This window comes from Centruroides vittatus, unplaced genomic scaffold (genome assembly GCF_030686945.1).
Source record: "Centruroides vittatus isolate TY-2023 unplaced genomic scaffold, ASM3068694v2 contig_459, whole genome shotgun sequence".
In the NCBI taxonomy this organism is placed as follows: Eukaryota; Metazoa; Arthropoda; class Arachnida; order Scorpiones; family Buthidae; genus Centruroides; species Centruroides vittatus.
Genome location: NW_027122255.1, coordinates 3,063,140 through 3,084,502, shown reverse-complemented (window position 1 = coordinate 3,084,502; position 21,363 = coordinate 3,063,140). Strand labels below are relative to the sequence as shown.

General features: G+C 29.3%; 1 protein-coding gene across 4 annotated transcripts in view; it reads right to left on the bottom strand.

The window, feature by feature from the left end:
* Positions 1-262: 262 nt before the first annotated feature.
* The window catches only part of LOC136977472 (RNA binding protein fox-1 homolog 1-like), a 122,635-nt gene continuing 101,534 nt past the window's right edge, over positions 263-21,363 (bottom strand). For 3 of the 4 annotated variants that reach the window (XM_067272970.1, XM_067272967.1, XM_067272969.1), the window contains 5 exons: positions 19,966-20,161; positions 15,730-15,784; positions 13,415-13,515; positions 8,595-8,679; positions 263-2,581 (listed from right to left, as the gene is read on the bottom strand). In XM_067272970.1, coding sequence (XP_067129071.1) covers positions 2,537-2,581; positions 8,595-8,679; positions 13,415-13,515; positions 15,730-15,784; positions 19,966-20,161 — 482 coding nt within the window. In that variant the 3' untranslated portion in view covers positions 263-2,536. The remainder of the gene's footprint in view (positions 2,582-8,594; positions 8,680-13,414; positions 13,516-15,729; positions 15,785-19,965; positions 20,162-21,363) is intronic. The other variant, XM_067272968.1, reaches the window with a different exon arrangement.

Below are 21,363 nucleotides of genomic sequence, written 5' to 3'. Positions count from 1 at the left end.
AGAGATTTTCGTGTTAGTTTTACCGATTTTTTAACATCAAACACATTATTATACTAATTGATAAATGAAAAAAATTCTTAACTATATTAAAACTTACAAGTTAATGCATTTTAAAAAATTTTGTTAGCAACGCTGGCTATGATTCTTTGCTTTTAAGTAGAATAAATATAACTAACTTTTATTTCACTTTCGTTAAATACATCGCTATTTGTAATTCGTAATTTACAGTAAAAGTTTAAATAATGAAAAATAAAGAAGCTAATCACATAATGAGAATTTTTATTTTGACAGATTATTGACAATTGATACATTATACTCCATCATAGTGTTTACAGAATGTAAATAACGAGATTCAAATATTTAACAGACGGTACAATAATCTTTGTTGCTTTAATAGCATGAATAAATAAAAATTTTGTGACACATTAACTTATACCACCACTTTACAGAACATAGCACAAACAATGATGGAAGGTTCCATAAAACAGCAACAAGGCCATTTGACACATCAACAATGCTATAAAAAATCTAAACACAATTACTGAATCCACAATTCAAACAGAATAAAAAAAAATACCTGAAAATAATTATGGAGGGCATATATTGTATAGATGAGTATATATATATCTTTATCCAGTAAATTCCTGGATATTGGCTCTAGTTTTTGTTTTGTATCCACAAATGAATTTAGATTACAGATTATTTTTATATAATAAAGTGCACAATAATCAATCACTTCTCTCTGCAATAATACTGTTTCTTCAGGACATGCACTTTTATTTTACTGGCATGCAAATAATACCATGTGGTGAATGAAAATAAATTTCTTTAAATACATATATATATAATTTTTTTTTCACTTATAAATAAAATTTTCTAGTTCAATTTAAAATGGTTTTCAATTAATGAAAAGATACTTTTGCATCATTTCAATGATGATTATAAATAAAAAATACAATTATAGCAGAGTGTCGATTATCCGAAATCAATTTCTGAGAGTATTTAATTCCAAATATTACAAAGTTTTTACACAATAACATTCTTCTGGATCTCTATCAACACAAGTTTTAGATTTTATTTATTGTAAAACAAACAGAAAATCAGGATTAATAAGTCATAGTCTTCTAAGCAATAATTTTCTATGGCTTAACCTTTTTTTTTATTATACTAGAATTAATAGTTTATTTAAGTTATTTATTTTTTTTATTCTTTTCCTACCAAAAATTAATCGGTTGTCCGAAATTGTCCCGCCCCAATTACTACGGATAATCGGCACTCTACCATATAGTTACCAAATGAGTTTAATCATCAATAAAATTTACAAATAGTTCTATTAGCCAAGTTTTCTGAACAAGAAAACTTAACTGACGAAAATATAAAATAATTTTTTTATATAATAATCTGCTTTAAAATGTGCCACTTGGAAAGATATTCTACAATAATCTTTCCCATATTGGTAATTTAATATTCAATTACATTACATTACAAATACATGTTTTTGGAAACAGATGATCTTAAAAAGCTGCGTGACAACAGCTGCCATTTATAAACAAACATTGAGCTACACATTGTACAAGAATAAATCAGCCAAAACTCCTATCGCGATATTCATGTTTCAAAACAATGTTTTTGACAGAATGAAATGAGATTCTCGAATGATCGTATGATATGAATTAAAGCTCTGTAACAAAAAAAAAAATTCAACAAATGGTAATTTACAAGAAAAAATGATTTTTGCTCAAGAACAGCTGAACAAGCTGATGTTTCTGTTTGCCCATCAACAACTAGAGCAAAAGCCATTTTCCTGCAATAGTTCTTAAGATATGAACATTTTAACAATGGTCAGTTTTCAATAACAACAGTATTCCCATTTTGGGAAAAAAATGATAAGTTACATAAAAGATGGCAAGATTTACAAAGCCACAACATTTAGTAATGTCCAAAAGACTAGGGACAATAATACTTTACATTATAATAATAAGTCAATTGTTCAAATATTAAACACTAATTCAGTTTTAACCGAGCATAATTTTACGTTGAAAAAAGCTATATCAAAATCAGTTGAATTCATTGTCTTTTAAATAATTTTTGTGTGATCAGGTGGGAAAATATTTAACATATTACCCACACTACTACTACAAATAAGTAAGAAATTGTGCAATCTCTTAAAACGGAGCAAGAATAAATAGTGAAAGTAGTGTGCAAATATTTTCCCATACAAACTTGAAACTTAGATTCTTTCCTCTCTTGCTTTTTTAATTTATTATAAAATTTACAAAATCAATTATTTACCTGTCATTAAAAATGTCAGAACCTAAAAAAATAGCTTTTATCTTTCTTCTTTCATGTAAGAATGAAATTGCCTATTCTATATTCTACTATTGATATCAAACAATATTAAAATGTAAATTCCAATCTAAAGATCAAGTTAGTATGGTTTAAAAGGCAATATGGGATACTGTGCAGTTTTTTGTCATTCTGTAATGACTTGTAGCAAGTATCACTGAATTTTCGTTCATAAAAATTTATGATCATTCTAATAAGGTGTAAATCTGTTATATCCACTTCTGTACACTGCAGCCTGTTTAAATTAAACATATAAAATTAAAAATCAATAATACTTATATATATATAATATGTAAAAATATTTTGATCATTTATTAACATATAATAATTTCTAATTACTACTCAAAAGTATATTTGTTGATATGATTTTATATACAAAAGCTGTTATGATATTATCATCGTTCGGTATACACTCAGTGTTCTCTATTTACAGATCAACAGCAATAACATACAAAATCAGTAAATTACTTGATTTTAATAATGAAACTATTTAGGAATTTGCTTTAACTACTAACCTTTTCTATTGAGATACTTTATGATAGCAAGGCTGGATCATCAGTTTAGCATAAAAAATATATATATATATGTAGGACTTTCTTTTCGTCTTGTCTCCTACTTTTGTAACTTCGCTTGTGTTTAGTCCAGTAAAGACACTTAATTGCTTACTAAACTAACATTTAATTGTGACACTAGACATTACAATTAACGACATAAACATTGAACATTAAATTTGAATCGTCTCGTCTTAGTGGAAAAGAAACATGAAGTCCCGTCTGGACTCGTCTTCCGTCTTCCTCCCGCCTTTCCTCTCAAACGTCGTCTGGCTACCCCCAAGTCTCGCCCCGTCCCGCTCTCGCCTTCGTCCCTCACCGTCCGATGGTGCCCCGCCTCCCACATATATATAAAATCTTACAATTTTTTCACATGATCAATATATTGTGAGGCAGCATGAAAATTTTACTTTGTATTTATATTATTGTTTTTCATTGCTGTTATCCTAAATTTTAAGGATTATTTTGGTTAATCTCAATACTTTTCAGTTTACTAGTTAATCTGTATAATTGTGTTAATAGTATATTGGAATTGTATCTCACAAAAGAAATCAAAACTGTACATAGTAATAAAGTCCAGACTTTATATATCTCCAGCAAGCAGAATTAAATAACAAAAGTTTTTGGTTTATTTTATAAACCTGAAGCAGGTTTATAAAATATAAGTGTGGACTTTATTACTATGTACTATATAGATAACAATTTTCCAGCTGTAATCTTGAAATAAAACTGTATATATTTTTATGTAAAGTAAATCATAAAATGTACTTTAATAAATAAATGAATATCCACCATTAAAAATTATTTGTGAATTTTTGTTACAAAAATAAATTTATGACTATAAAGCTGAAAAAATATGAATTTAGTTGTACTTAAATAGTCTTTGAAATTATTGCCTTTTATTTGAAATAATCTTGTAAGTTACTGGAGTGTTAATCAATAGTTTATCTTCTACTAGATTTTTTCTCCCCTAATGAAATTAAGACTAGTTATATTTTGTTGAACTTAATATTTTAATAATCTTAATAATTGTAGTTTTTGTCATTATAAAGTGCAGAAAGTCCAGTACTAGAAAGTAGCTAGTTCTAATAAAGTTTTTGTTTTTAAGAATTCTGGTGCAGGTTTTGTCTTTTGTTCTGCATTATTAGAATATATCCCAATACATTGGTCATTTCAATTAGAATAAAATATATTCTAATATGTATGCAAAATGATACTTTTTTACACAAAACTGAGAATCCAACCTAAAAATTCCTTTCAGACATTAAAACTAAACTTAATTTAAATCTTTATACAAATATAATAATTTCATAACTTATAATATTATTATTATACAGTAGTTTGTGAATTTGAATTAAGATTAAATGGCTGAGAAGATTTATAGCAAATAACTGCAGTAACTTTTTAATTGAAAATATGAGATGCAATCAAAAAGAAACTAGATTTGATCTATAAAGATTTTAATACTTCTATACTTTTAATACTAATTTAAATCTAGCTATCATCATCTTCATTTTAGTAGTAGTCCCTGCATTTATATGGCAATTTCCTTCTGCCAAGCCTCAAACATTCCTTGGAAATAATTGTTTCATAAATGCCAAAGCACCTATTGTGATTTGGCCTGAATCTCCTTGACCATATCAAAATGCCATCTCTTGAGCTTCAATTTCATTCTGGAGAACAAAAAGAAGTCACAAGGGACTAAATCTAGCAAGTAAGGTGGGGGAAGACTGTTATGTTTGTGTTATGCATTTAGACACTTGACTATCAGACTGCCAAGAGGCATATTGACAGTGATAAAGCTAACAAGTGCATAATCTTTCATGACAAAAAGACTGTACTTTATGCTATCACCAAACAGCATTAACAGTTCTGTTTCTTTTTGATTGCACTACATAAAACAAAATCTTCTGTCATAGTCAGCTCCATCTACAATATGAAAAAACACATATACAAAAGATAAAAGTTTTAGGAGTCTGAAAATTTAATAAAATAAAACATTTCTTCAGACTAAATTTGTCTGACCATCAGGCTGGAAACAAAAGCATCAATATTTATAAACAAAAAATGTGCTACACTTTTAAAAACTTCTAAAAATGTAACTTAGAGAATAAAACTTAAATAAAAAAAGAACTAAAATAATAAATAAATATTATTAATTAATTATTCTACTGAGATTCAAAGCATAAGTAATTATCTTATTTCTTTTGTGATTCATACACCAAAAAACTTTTTGGTGCAATATTCTATGCCAAATTTCAATTGCCTGGAATTGCAATGACTAAATTAACAATGCAACTATTTGTAATATAATTTATTCATACCGTATTATATTACAAATACTTGCATTGTTAATTTAGTCACTGAAATTATATACAATTGAAAGTTAGCATAGAATATTGCAGCAAAAAGTTTTTTGGTTTATGAAAGAAATAAGAATTATTAATTAATATGTAAATATAGCAATTTTTTGTTTTAAAAATATAATAAAACTTCATTTATTTATTATTATTTGTTTGATCATAAAATGTCTTCTTATTAATAATAAAAATTTTATATTATCTCAATACAGTAGAGCATCAATTATCCGACTTAATTGGGGACTGGGGTTGGTCGAATAACTGAAAAGTCAGATAACCGAAAAGTATGAAAAAATACATTATTAGTATAGTGTATTAGGCCTGGTTTAAATACTAGCCTCCCTTTCATGGTCGAGCCAGTGTATCCAGCTAAAACATACAAAAATTTAACAAAAATAATATTAAAGTAGCCAAGATATAACCAAATATTGTAGTGCCAAATCACTAGCGGACATTTGAATTTGCCAACTAGAACGCAGTCGGTTAACTGATAAGTTAGTTAATCAGGGGTTGGATAATCGATGCTCTACTGTATTCCATTTTATATTCTTTCAAATTTAAAAGTTCATATTATTATTGCCTTACTGTACTTATTCAATTTATTATATATTTGTCAACATGGACATTAATCATTAACAGGACAATTAGCTTAATAAAAAAAGTCTGTTTTCTCTGAAAACATTTCCTCCTTCTTGTGTAAATGCTTAACACCAGTATAATTGTCATGCTAATGATTAATGTCCATGTTGACAAATATATAATTAAAAGTTTATATATTTAGCTTGTACAGTTAGTAATATATATTCTTGAAATATTATATAGTACAAACTTTAGCAGCTTTATATAAAAAAATTTTAAATTTTAAAAAATATTAAGATATGATTTTTTATAGCTTAAAACAGGGATGGCGAACCTTTTTGAGTCCGTGTGCCATATTGTAAGCATACTTAGCTTTAAAGATGTTAATATGTGCCAATGTCTTAGACTTTGAATAATATGAGACCCTCTTAGTGCCCACAGGGAAGAAAGAGTTACAAAAAAAAAAAATATATATATATATATATTTAAAGAAATTAAACGAATACACTTTAATTTGAATAAATGTAAAAAATCTGATTGAAAAAAAAGATGATCAGGTGATAAACAGAAAGGATGATTGAAAAAGACAGAAATCATATGATACAATATGTGCCAGATGATTTCTCTTATGTGCCACTTTGGGCATGCGTGCCATAGGTTCGCCATCCCTGGCCTAAAACTTATAATCAAAATCTAAATTTTAATCAACTTAAGTCTAATTTCAACCATGTTACCATGTTATTTTCAGATCAAATTCATTAGTTTATTCTTAATACAGTGGTGCCTTGACTTATGAGTTTAATTTGTTCCGTGACAGAACTTTTTAACTCAAATTACTCCTATGTCAAATCAATTTTCCGCATTGAAATGCTATTAATCCATTCTGGACTCTCCAAAACACTAGTGCTACTAGTGTGTGGAATGCAGATGCCTTATATGATCATGGGTCCGCTGAATTGGCAGGTATGAATAGGAAGGCGTAAGTAGCTTTGAAGTAAATTGCAGTGTTGAACTTGTTATCAGCAACCTGAATCTTGATGTCCAAGAAATTAACAATATTATAGCTTTCCTGATCCAACTTTAGCGTTAACCCATAGCTGTTATTATTAAACACCTTTAACACTTCCCCAATATCTGAACGTCTTCTTCATACTATTAAAATGTCATCAACATATCAGGTGTAAAGAAGGATATTATGCTTGATGTTTTTTAATGACCTCTCCTCCAACTGTGTAAGACCAATTCACAGAGATCCTCTGAAATGGGGATACCCATGGTACTCCTTGTTTTCGGATGTATGTGTGTCCATTAAAATAAAAACAGGATAAATAGCACAACAAGTGAGTAAGCTTTAATATCTGAGAGTGGTATGACTGAGCATCAAGAGTAAAACTTAGAAAGAAATCTCTCAAATGTGCAAAGCAAGGTTCCAACCATATAGATGGAAACATGGAAACAAAATTGAACATGGTAAGGTATTCGTCTCTATTTAAATTAATAGCAGCAAGTTTGGAGAGAAGTGCACCTGAATCTGAGACCGTGTATGTATACAAATGAAGGTGGTGCTTTAACAGGTGATGTATCCGTTGTTCCAATACGAACATTGGGAATCTGGCTTTATCAATCACTGGATGTAATTGTTGACTCAGTTTGTGCATTTTAGCAAAGGTGAACAGGCGTGGGGTGTCAGAGAAGTTGACCATAGTGTGCTGTAGGCCAAGTGTGGTTGCAAGGCCAGTGCATGTGAACCTACTGACATGACTTTGTAGTTTTGTTATATAAGAGGCATCCGAGAACTGACACTGTGTGTCAACTATGTAGTGTTGCAATATATCAATGTAGTTAGACCTTTTCATGCCCACGACCACCTTGCTTTTATCAGCCTTGACCAAAGTGATGTTCTGTGATCTGAGCCAATTTCTACTTCATTCGATGTAGTGCCAAAATGTATTACTTTCTGGCTGATGTTTGTGTTCCTCAATAGCAAACAGAGCTTTCCATCTAAGATACTGTCTGTGGGATTCTGGACACTTATTATTTCCAGAAGCTAGTAATTAGTAGTTGAAATTTTTTACTTTTATTTGCTGGAAAGTTTAAATTTAGGTGTGATTCTCAACTGTAGTTAATCTAGTCTTATTGTTTGATCACTAAAATATTTCAGGCATGGAAAACAGTTGTAGGTAAATACAAACAACTGTGTCCCATATTTTTAATTTAAACATTTAAAATATATTAGCATTTTTTTAAACTTTTGTAGTGAAAATTTGAAGAGAGTATTTAACATATACAAAACATTTCTTAAATATACATTATTAGAATAATATTTGAACTTATTCTATTTGAATTTGTTGATCTGTTCAACAATGGCAAATAATACAATGAATTTTTATTAACTTATCAAATTTTAATTGTTTCATTTAGCATAAAGAAACAAAAACAAAATAATCAAGTTTTGATTTTTATTGATATACCATTAAATTTATTTCAATTTTTTAAATATTGCAGTATTTTATCATACACCATATTAGTTTATTTGCATATAATAAAATATTTAAATATGAATAATTGGTGCATTTCCTTTTAACATTAAAAAACACCACATTGAAAGAGTTAACAATATTTTGAAACTTTTAGTTATTTATTTATATAATACTTAAAATTTTTTAAAATAATTTTATAGTTTATATTTTATTTTAATATGAAATAATTAAAATTTAAAAAAATATAATTCAGAAAATATGAATTTAGAAAAACTTACCCCATATCCAGCTACTGGACCTATACTGTGACCCAGGTACGGATCTGTATATTCACGTCCATAACTGTAATATAACGATGGAGACCTATAATTTAAATTTTCAAAATATAACACTAGAAAATAATATTCAAAGAATCATTTATTTAATCTCGAAAATCTGGACAATTCTGGCTGAGTAGTAAAGGTTTTATTTTTCAAATTCTACAGTTATACTCTGTACAACAATTTATTTTTAGTGTTAAGCTTTGGTCTAGTTTCCTTTTATTCCTGAAATATCTGTCTTCATTAAATATTGAAAATAAATGATGAAAGAAATTTTGGAAGAGAGATTATAATTAGAAAAAGATAATTGCTTCAACCTTTCATCATGTAAATTAGCATTAGTTTCCTAAATACATACAAATTCAGAAATAATATAATATAATGCAAAATATTTTAAATTTAACATGTCTGTAACTGGAATTTTTAGGTGTCTTGTTTCTGTGGACTGACTGACCTTTGTTGCCTTTTATTATAATTGCACATTTGAAAAATAATAATTTTATTATTAATCTATGTTAAAGATCGCACTTCTCCATTTAATCTGATGTATAATAAATAAGAATTTGTTGATGTAGATTTGAGTGTTTATAATTGAATTTAATGTAAAAAAATACAAAAATCAATTTTTTTTTACCATTTTTTATAATTGTTCATTTGAAAAAGTTATGTTCATTTTTGAATGGGTAATGGTTTATTTCCATTTTATGGATTGTTTTCTACCATCTTACAAAGATTTATGATGTGTGTAACAGAATTTTAGATTTTAATTTCATTTATATGCCATCTCTGTAAATATGCAAATTAGCACTCCAGATAAATTGCTTTAACCCACAATAACTGTGATACTTTTGATTATTTGCTTATTTGTATTTATATTTTTAAAGAACTAAAAAATAAATTATTTAATAATAATAGTAATAACTTCTATAAAGAAACAAAAAATAATGGAAAACATTTTGCTGCAAAAAAATTCTATAAAAATTAAAAAACTGATTTCAAATTTTGATCTTAGAATTTTGCAACAGATGAAACTAGGAGTACATTATATACACAAAAATGATGGATGTAGAAAATATGAGAAGAGAAGTTTAAGAAAAGTATGGGATTAGGTATGTACGGAATGGGTCAAAGGTCATTCCTGTATCTCACCACAGCCACCACAAGGACATTAAAAATCTCTAAGTCAATGATGGCCACAAGTAGCCATCATTGACTTAGGCCTGATAAGTCTGCCCCTGCCACTCCACAAAACAGACAATAATGACTTATTTCAGAACATTTTTTTTTTCAATAATTGTATTAAATATAGTGCTGCTCAAAAGTCTTGCACCAGTTACAAAACTTGGGACTAACTAGTTACAAGAACTGGTTAGTTCTCAAGAGCACCCAGTGTTTTTATTAGCAGCAATAAGTATAGTCAAACTTCAGTTTACAAACTTAATTTGTTACTAAAAGTTGTTTGGAAACAGATTTGTTCTCAAACTGAAACAAATTTTCCCAAACAATGTAAAATGGATTAATCTGTTCTTGACTCCCAAAACATAACCTGTTTTTTATTTTTTTATTTTGTTAGCTGTATTTCATGCATAAAAGGCCTATAAAGGCAATATTTATATTATATATAGTATTACTTCATCTATATACTGCCAAGATGAAATATAAAGTACTTGTTGAAAAGTACTTTATGTTTCAACACTTTCCAAAATATTGTTTTTTAATTGATTTTATTTCAATTTTAATTTAATTTTATTTTTGGTGTAAAGGCCAATTTTAATTATTATTTTTAAATTTAATTATTAGTTTTAGTTTAATTAACTAGATATCTAGTATTAATAAATATTAAATATTATTATAATGTTAATAAATTTTTGTCATTTAATTTAACTTAAGATTATTTAAATATGAATTCTTGAATACCATTTGTATTATGTGAATGTCAATTAATGTAGTTTTTATTAATTAACTTGATTTAATTCAACCATGTTGTATACAGAAAAATGGAAATAGTATCTTTCCTACATGTGCATTGAAATGTAATTTAAATAGCAATGTCATCAATGATTCGTATGGTGGCGTGAGGTGCCACTAACTACTGAATCGATAATCCTGTCATTAATTGGTCAGGCTGTTGACTTTTTTTAACACAGGAAGTATATTATTTCTTTGTAAAAAGGGCTGGCAGAATTACAATTTAATAAAAAGTAAAAATACGTTAGATGGATACTGTTTTACATATTTGTGCAGAGGCATAGCCTCTAAAGAAAGGTTATCTCTGCAATGGAAATAGTTGTTCCTGGTGATTGGACATGGCAAGCAGTGAAGATAGGACTAGTATCCATCTAACGTATTTTTACTTTTTATTAAATTGTAATTCTGCCAACCTTTTTTACAAAGAAATATTATATTTTTAATTGTGTTGGGATTGTCACCTGCGGACATTTTAAACTGTTTTACATATTTGTGCAGAGGCATAGCCTCTAAAGAAAGGCTCCGATTGCATCGGACGGGAATCGAAACTGGATCACTCGCGTGGAAGGTGAGTATTCTACCATTGAACCACCGATGCAACTGTTCGGATTCTTTGCTTCGTCCTATGACGGTAAAATCGGCCCGATGCTTTGTCTCTGCAATGGAAATAGTTGTTCCTGGTGATTGGACATGGCAAGCAGTGAAGATAGGACTAGTATCCACCTAACGTATTTTTACTAGAGAATTCACCATCTGTGGACAGTTTTTGCCAAGTAGCTTGTTTGGAAACCAAGTTATTGTACGGCAACTAGAGCAAATATGGCATTCAAAATTTTGTTTGTAAATTGAATTGTTCCCAAACAGAAGTTTGTAACCTCAGGTTTGACTGTATTTTATCATCATTAGTGACTTTTTTACTTTAATTTCTCAGTTTAATGTTTTCTTATAACATGCTGTTATAGGGAAGAGCTTAGTTTGGTAACTTTTGTAAAGGTAGAAAGTGAGGAGTTATGTATATAGTGAGTCATAGAATTTGATGTGGCAAGTGCAGCTCTTATCATATCAAAAATTCTGTTGCAGAGCTTGAGTCCAAAGTTGGCCATCACTAATCTAAGTTGTAGATTTAGAATATTTTAAAAATAATATTTAAATTTAATTTATTTGAATTGAAGCTGTTTTCATTGATAGTCAAGAAAGTGACTCCATACCAAGTAAGAAGTCATTAACTGACTATATATAAAGAAATCAGAGTTGCTGATTTTTGAGAGTTATTTATCCAACTCCAAATGCCTAAAGTACTCTGAATATTTTGTTTCAAAGATAATTGGTTTCTTAGATAGTGTGTAAAATTTCAGGATTTTCTATAAAGGGATTGCCAAAATATAAGCAATTCAAAAGTGCAAAATTTGCCAAAAAAGCTGTATATTCTTCATCATCTGGCACTGCATATACTCCTATAGAAAATATTACTGTGTCTAGAAAATTCAAATTTTAAACCTAAGCCTCACTTATTATCAGTGAGAAGCTTGCAAAATACTGGGTCATTAGGCTAAAGTTCACGGAGATTCCCCAGATAGCAATTTTACTTTTATTGCTTAATTTCATGTTTATAAGGATAAAACTGTATTGAAATGAATGATTTTCATTCAAAACATTATCCAGAATAACAATAGTTTAAATTTACACCAATTAAAACTTTTTATAATGATTTTACTAATGCTGTATTGAAAGCATTCAGTAATGGCCACCAACCAAAACATCAACCAACTGTATGTCATCATCTCAGGTCTTCATGTAATAACACAATCATTGACCAAAATACAAATGATTTTTTACAATTCAAAATAGTTGAATTGTAAAAAAGTTACACCAAGTAAAACATGATGACAATTTAGATAAGGGTCAAAATTTTTTTCTCTTAGAAGTTTTTCTTTTGTAAAGATAAGTTTTGTGCCTGAAGCAGTGCCCACAAGATTTTTATTATAGTTTCTTATATTTTGCTTTAAAGTGCCAAATTTAACTTTATGAAAGAAAAACTGCTAAGAAAAAACTGTCATCTAAATTGTCTTTCTGTTTGACTGACAATTACAGATTACTGTCTGTCATCTGTAATTGAGTCTGTTTTCTGTTGTTATTGCTTTCTGTCATCTGTAATAGTTTGACTGTCATCTAAATCGTCAAAATCTTTTACTTGCTACAATTTTTTTACATCTCAGATGTTTTTGTTTGAATATCATATTGTTACTCTGACACAAGCTGATAATGAACTCTGGTTTGAAAATGTCTTAAAATAAAAAATATTGACTTTCATATTTGAGTCTGTTTTCTGTTGTTATTGCATATATTTCTTCCATAACAAATGATATTTTGTAAAAATTTGAAATGCATAAATTATGTGCAAGTGAACAACATAATGCATGTTGAAAACAAGATATTGTTGCTTAGACAATGTATTGTTCAATTGAAATTATTAAACTGTGGAAAAATACAGAAAATTTTTTTTGAGTTTTTATTTCATGTGGAGAAAACTACATTCCCCTAATTTTGTAAATTTTCTTAATAAATGTATTGATATATTGAGAAATTTCAATTTTAAACTAAAATATGTTTTCATTTTACTTGGACATCGTGTAATTAAGTTAATAAATTTTGGATTATTAAAAAAATTGAATGCTATAGCTAGATAATATAGTTCTGTCTTCAGTATCCTGATATTTTTTAGCTATCATTTTCAATTCAGTAACATTAATATCCTAATTAGAATTAACATAATAATCATGAAACTTATTTTAAATAATAATAATTTTTACCCTGCTACTGCTGCATATGATACTGGTTGAGCTGCTGCAGCTGCCGCTGCATAACTTCTTGCAGCTGCTGCAGTATATGCTGCACTTGCTGCATACGTAGCCTAAAAATATAAATCAAACTTATATTAAAACATTAAAAATGATTAATTATTAAAATATTATCTGTATATATTAATGTTTTTACAATATTTTGATTATTTAACTTAAATAACTGAATTTATTGAATATAGTTCAACCTAATTACTTCAGCCTAAATTAAGCTTGTAAAAAATTTTTTAAATAACTATCATAATCATAAATTATATTATAAAAAGCTTCATAATTGATAAAAATTTAATTTCAAAATAAAATTTAAAAATTCTACATAAGAAATTAAACAGTGATAAATCTATCAAATCAGAAAATAAGTTTATAAAAAATATTTAAAGTTCATATCACATTAAAAAATAACATCTACCAATCACCAAAACTCCAATTTGAAAATGTAAATTTAATGAAAAACATGCCAATGAAAATGTTTTCATTGGCATGTTTTTTTGTTATTTTTTAATGTGATATGAACTTTAAATATTTTTTATGATCTTATTTTCTGATTTGATAGATATATATCACTGTTTAATTTCTTATGTAGAATTTTGAAATGCCAATGAAAACATTTACATTTTCATTGGCATGTTTTGCATTAAATGTTTTGCTCTGTAATCTGATGATGGTTGCTTAAGGCACTTGAAAACATTTATTTTGCACTAACTTTATGGACACAAACTGGAGTTTCAGTGTTTGGTAAATACTTTTCTTTAATGTAATCCAGTTACTCAGTTGTCTTATCCTCACTTATCACATTAATTTTTTAATTATGAAGAATAGTGTAATGCTAGAATCACTGAAAGAGTAGTCTAAGATTTATTTCAGATTAAACATTTTATCAACACTTCACATCCCATCATCAGATCCTACAGAAATGGAACAAAATATGTCAAAGAAGCATTCCATTGGATTATCTGAAAATTTCAAACAGCCCATTTAAATGTTTCAATACATAACAGACTGTAAAACAAACTACAAAATTAAAACAACTAAAATGGCAAAGCCATATTTGGGACAAGACTATGTCTTGGAGACTCATGCTAAGCGGGATCACTTTGATGCTCATGGTGGGTCTCGTTCTCATTCTTCAATCTTCTTTGGTAACGCTGGTTTTAAGCGTAATCTTTGAAACTTCAATGGCCTCCGCCACGGCACATTTTTGGTGAAATTAACCTATCCAATTTCAAAATTTCTCTCCGTTGTATGTCGCTCCGGGTTGAATTTTTACCGATGCCTAACAAAAATTTCCCGTTTTTGAAAAAAATAATTGTGGCTATTGTATCGTCCGAAATTATTTTATTATTTTGTACAAACAATATATATATTAATAAATGTAGAAAGAAAACAAATTATATTTTGGAAGTTAGTTTTAATATAAAATTATAATGATGTGCCATCTAGTTTCAAAAATGTTCTGATGATGAAATGAGATATCTCCGGTCAATCGGTCAAGGTTAGCACATGGTGACCAGAAATACGTGGGGAATAACACGGGACAGATAAATGGGTTTTTTCAAAGATTCGATTTAGCAACATTTGCTTTTCAAACTTCCCAATACACGTTGTTGTCAAAATTCAATTTCACAATATTCGTATTTCCAACTTCCCAACCAGCAATGCATGCGCAAATCTTGCACTACTGCCTGTTTGTAGAGAGTGTCACCATTTTGTATTTTATTTTGAATTGGTTCTTGGTCCCCTGATTACCTACAAGTCTGGTTTTTTTATGTGCGCATGATTTGGGCACCTAATACTCTGGGCCAAATTTCAACTCCTGACATGTACTCCTTCATACCTCTAAGCTGGTAACACAGCAGGCAGTATGATTTTATAAACAAGACATAATCTTGTCAAAAATAAAAGATAAAACAGGAACAAATAAAATAATAAAGAATAAATACCAGCAAATGACTAAAATAAAATGAGTTGTTCAAAATTTCCAAATACTCAAAGGTTTTGAACACCTAAGTTAACTCTTTGACTCTTTGATGTTATTGTTCCAATTCTGTAACATGATGTTGAAATGCATAGTCCCAAAAAAGTTTAAAATAAATCCTGAACTCCTTCAGTAATTCTAGCTTTACATTATTCTTCTTACAGAGTCATGCAATTTGCTTAAATGTTCTTTAATCATGTTTTATTTTTAAAAAATATATAAATAGCCTGATAAGTTGGCAGATTGTTTGGCTTTAATTAATTAAATGGAGTTATTTAAAACAAATACTTACTGGTAATTGATATCTTTCTGCACCTGCATATGCTAAAAAAGGATCTTGATATACACTAAAAAAACAAAACAAAATAGATTATTATTTATTATATTTATTTATTCATCATTTATTTTATTTACATAAATGAAACATAAAATTAGCATAAAAGGAATCATTTGAAATTTCTATCCTATTGATATATTTTACTCCAGTATGGTATAAGAATTCAACATTAAGTTAAACTATGTACAGGTATCCATCATATAACACAATAGTTATGTTTCCAAAAATGAGCTGTGTTATATGAACACATGCTATACAAAACAAAGGACTAATGCAAAACATGGGGTTAGATTCCAAAAGTTAACAAAAATTATACTACAGTTGACTCCGCATAAGTCGACACTCGGATAACTCGGCACTCGTCAGTTATGTAGTCAATTTTTTGTGGTCCCGGCCGACTTACATAGGCAATAATGTTATTAACATTAAAAAACTCGGTTTACTTGACATTGTTTAATTCATCACCACTGGATAAATCAACATACTTTTTCTGTTTCACACTTTTTAGAATTCTGATAAGTTGACTCTCCCCCTGAAAAATGAGTTAACACCACACAGCTTATTGTACAGTGTTTGAGTAGGGATTTGGTTATCATCTTATGTTTCTAAATTGTTTTGTACTATTATGTACAGAAGATTGATTCGATGGTTAGATGCTAAAGAGATATTGCATGAAAATCAGGTTGAATTTCGGGCTAGTTATTTAACATTAGATAACATTTTTGTTTTATACATGGTTGTTCAAAAAACTTTTTTAAGGAAATATAGAAAGATGTATGTCTTTTTTGTCTATTTATCTTCTGTGTTTGATAGGGTTTGTAGGAATTTGTTGTAGTTAAAAATGTTACGTTATGGTTTCAGTTATAAGTGTCTTTACTCACTGCTTTGTATGAAAACTCTTTGCTTATGGTAAGAGATGGAGGTGTCTGATCACCAATGTTTTCTAAGATTGGTGTTACGCAGGGTTATATCTTAAGCCCAATCTTGTTTAGCACTTTTTTTGAACAATCTTTTTGATATTATTAACTCTTCAGGTGATGGTGTAGAAATAGGAAGTGTTCAAATTAAAATACTTGCTTATGCAGATGATACTGTAATTTTATCTGACTCTGTGGTTGTGTTCATCAACTGATTAACACGTTGACAACATATTTAGATGAAAATGGTTTGAAATTGAATTTGAATAAGTCTAAAGTGGCTGCTTTTCATAGAGGTGGTAAGAATACGAAGGCAGATAAATGGAGGTTAAGAGTTCTTCAATTCAAGTTGTTTCCAATTACAGTAAGACCTCGTTTAGCACTTCCTTGATTAACACTGATTCAATATAATGTGGTCAGCTCAAAGCCTAAAAAAAGTTCAAAATTTACACTTATTCAAATTATTGCTGCATTTCATTGATTCGTATATAATAAGATTATTCCTGAACATGAACCAATCAGCAAAAGGTGGGAATTCATTGTAGCACTGTACTTTCCTTAAATCTATGTTTGTTTGGTGTAATTTTGGAAAAAATATAACATCTTGGATGCCACATGCAATATCGACTTCACTTGGCAAGAATAAATGCATGAACGGAGTGTGGAAAAAGATATGGCTGGAGGTATCCAAGGATTCTCAATGAGAAGAGCCTATTGTTGACCAAATTGTCAACCTAATAGATCAGAGGTGAGCAAGCAAGAGTTCAGTGGGAGCCAAAATGTAGGTTTTGCAAAATGCATGGGAGCCATAGTTCTGTACTTTTGTGACGGATAGTATGGTAAGGCTGGGAAGTATAGCACTTTCAGCAAGAGCCGCATGTAACTCAAAAAGAGCCGCATTTGCCCATGCCTGTAATAGATACAGCAGGACTAGGAGATGTAGATGAGCAGGATATTGAGGAATTACTGCAGGTTTCTGGTGAGAGCCTTACCAATGATGACCTTCAAGAATTGGCAGAACAAGAAATTCATGTAGAATTGGTAAATGGTGATTCTAAAAAACAAAGAACCCAAAGAACTTATTACAAATTTCCTTAGTAAAAGTGTGGTAACAATAACCTAAATCATTGATCAAACTGTAGTGAATGATCCAGATTTTGAAAGGAGTGTAAAAGCAAATTGAGGCCTTTTGGATGCAATCTCCTGCTACTAACATTTGCTTAATGAAAAAAAAAAGAAAGCAACAAATGACACAAGAGGCATTCATTGCAAAAAATCAGGAATTTCAGAAGAGCCAGGACCTTCATCACAAAAATGTACTTTATACTTGTGTGTGTTATGTAACATATATTATTATGCAAATTAATATAAAAATAATTTAAAATTAAAGTATAATTTGTTTATTTTTGGTCGCATGTTCCCTTTCGCTATTTACTATGGGTTAAAATGACCTCATTTAATGCTGTTTCATTTAGCACTTTGTTGTCTAAGATGCATCCTAAATGCTAAATGAGGTTTTACTGTACAAATATTTGGGTGTTACTTTTTCAACTAATGGTCTATTTCAGATGCATTATATCAATAAGAAAATTCATGCTAGATTATTGATAAATAAAATTATTCAATTAGGAAAATCTACCAGATTACATAATTTGAATGATCATTTATGTCTATTGAAAACTGTGGTTTTGCCCTCTTTGTTATACACCTCAGAAATATGGGATTTTCATTTAGTTAATGGTGATGGTATACAGATTGAATTTATTAAAACTTTATTTTGTTTATCGTGTTGTACACCAGGTTATTTATGATGGAATGTGCTTTGACTCCTAAAAACTTATGATTTTTAGGTTAAGGAATTGGCTTATTAGGATTTCTAATTTTGATGACTCTCATTTGAGTAAGGTATGCTTGAAATTTTTTTCTGGGTAAGAATCATATAGATTGGACTCGTTTTCTTATTGGTACATGTAATTATCACAGTATTACTTTTACAAATAAAAATAATAGTATACTGATTATTATACCATAAAAATATAAAATAATTTATATTGTTAATTTAAATTAATTTAAATAATAGCTAAGGGCCCGTAGCAGCTGTTTTTGGCAGACTGTGACAGAAAGAAAGAAAGAGACTGCTCATTTTTTTCAGCTTTATATAGTAGACTAGCAGATGAACCTGGCGTTGCCCAGGCAAAACATAACAACAAAGGTTAAGATTATTAGATTATTTCGTACTTCTAATCTTTATATTATATTATATTATAGCCAGTTAAAAGGCCTGATGTAGGCATCGGGGCAGACGGCCGAGCGGTCAAGGAGGCAGCCTACCGCTCTGGGGGACCTGGGATCGAATCCGAACGGGTCGAATAATCCCCAGGAATTTTTCGGGGGATGGTCCGTTCGGATATGTCAGGCCCCGTCCCTCACCACCCGGTCGCCCCATTGTGGGCCTGGCTGAACCCATAATGGGCCTACTAAAAGAGGCCCTCTTAGTGCCCACAGGGTGGAAAGAGTTAAAAAAAAAAAAAAAAAGGCATCGGGGCATGCGCACAGACTCTGGCAATTCCTTGCTTTGCTGCTATGCTTTGCTGGTGCTCGATATGCTGACACAGTCTGACCATTTTTCAGTAGCAGCAGAGATGTCATTCCGTGGTATAAATAATAAATTCATATCAATAATATATTCCTATTTCAAATAAAAATATAGTAAATTATACTGTAAAAATATAAAATAATTTATATTGGATATAATAATATATTGTTAATTTAAATAATAGCTAGGGGTGCCCCTAGTGGCTGTTTTTGGCATACTGTGACAGAAACCATCCAGTTTTTTGATTTTATATAGATCTGCTAACTTTGCTTATTGCAATATAATATTCCAAAGCTAATGACACCTCACTTCTATCCTTTAGAACTGACAGTTGAGAGAGGAATTAAAACTGAATCTTGCTTATGATACTTTAGCATTTTACAATAATTCTAATATTTTGACCATGCATAGATAATCAGGAGTTTTGTGTACATAATAAATAAATAAGATTTTAACATTATAAACAACTGTGTTTCTAAACTGAAAGAAAGATGAATGAATAATAAATCTTATGAATTATGTATATACTAAAATTAGCCATAATTTTATTGTATAACCTATATCTGCATTAAAACTGACTTTAAAATAGATAACCACAGGACATAAGCAAGAAATTATGGTACTTAAAATTATTTATTAAATTTTCAATCTTAAAACAGATAAATTTTAGTAACTTACGGAGTATAACCATGAAGGGCAGTTGCAGCAGCTGCTGCCGATAATGGTGAAGCATGTCTAGCAAATGCTGTGGCAAGTGCTCCCCGTGCACGACCCCTTTGTATGGCTACACCACGTAAAGCAGCCACTGGCAAAGCAAGGGGAGACATGCATTGCACATGAACATCACTTCTAGTGGGTAACTTCAAAGCTGCAGCTTAAGAATACGAATATTTATTAGAATTTTAATTGATTTATAAAGATATTATTAAAGTTAAGGAATAAAAAGCTCAAAATATATTAAAATAAATAATTAAATTTTATAAAGAATTTAGTCAAAGATTTATTAGCTATTACATAGAAATACAATAGCCAAATTTATTCACAGCTAATTGAAATAAATGGAAAGTAAAGTCTAATTATTATTTTATTCTGAATTAATTAATTAAAAACAAATATTTTTCATGAAATTTAGACTTATTAATAAAGTAATAGAGTAATAAAACTCTGAAGAAATAGTTCTATTATGTAAAGATATTGTTTATTCATCAAAATTTATATATCCAATTTATGCTTATTTATAATAAGACGTTTTAGATCAAACATTCTTCAAATACACTGGTATGTAAAATTAAAGGATGATAAAGAAAACAGCAGATTACTCACAATGTACAGCAAGATATGTGATGAAAATTGACAGAACTTTAATAGAAACACATTACATAATTTACATGTTGTAGATTTGCATAGTAAAATCATTAAAAAAATATTAAAATTGAAACAGAAAAGGAAAAATAAGAGTTCTCCATTGTTGTTGTGCAGACCAATCAGTACAGTGTTTGACTGCTCAAGCCAACAAAGCACTTGCAACATCTGTTCATGATTCTAATGTGTATGTTAATTAAATCTTGTGGAATTAGCTGTCACTTCTATAAAAGGGCAAATCTCAGTCCCTGAAGGATTCTAGACATGGAGTAGTGTTCCAAACACAGTGTCCTAAAGTGACCTTATAATGCTCAATAGTATTCATGTCTGATGAATGTTCTAGCCCAGGGGTGGCAAATCTGTGGCATGTCAAGGGAAATCATCTGGCACAAAACATATCATATAATTTCAATTTATCACCTGTCTTTTTCTTTAGTAAGCTTTTTTACATTCATTCTAATTAAAGCATATTCATTTAATTTATTTAAATATTGTTATTCTAAGTCTAAAACTTTGGCATGAATAAACATCTTTAAAGATAAATATGCTTACTATATGGCATGTGGGCTCAAAAAGTTTGCCACCCCTATTCTAGCCAATCATTCAAACAGTATTTTCAGATTCCCAAGATATCTCCTCAACCAGTTAAGCTTGATATCTGCCATCCATCATGCAAAACTCTGGGCTGACTTCATCCCTGAACAGCCTAAACAA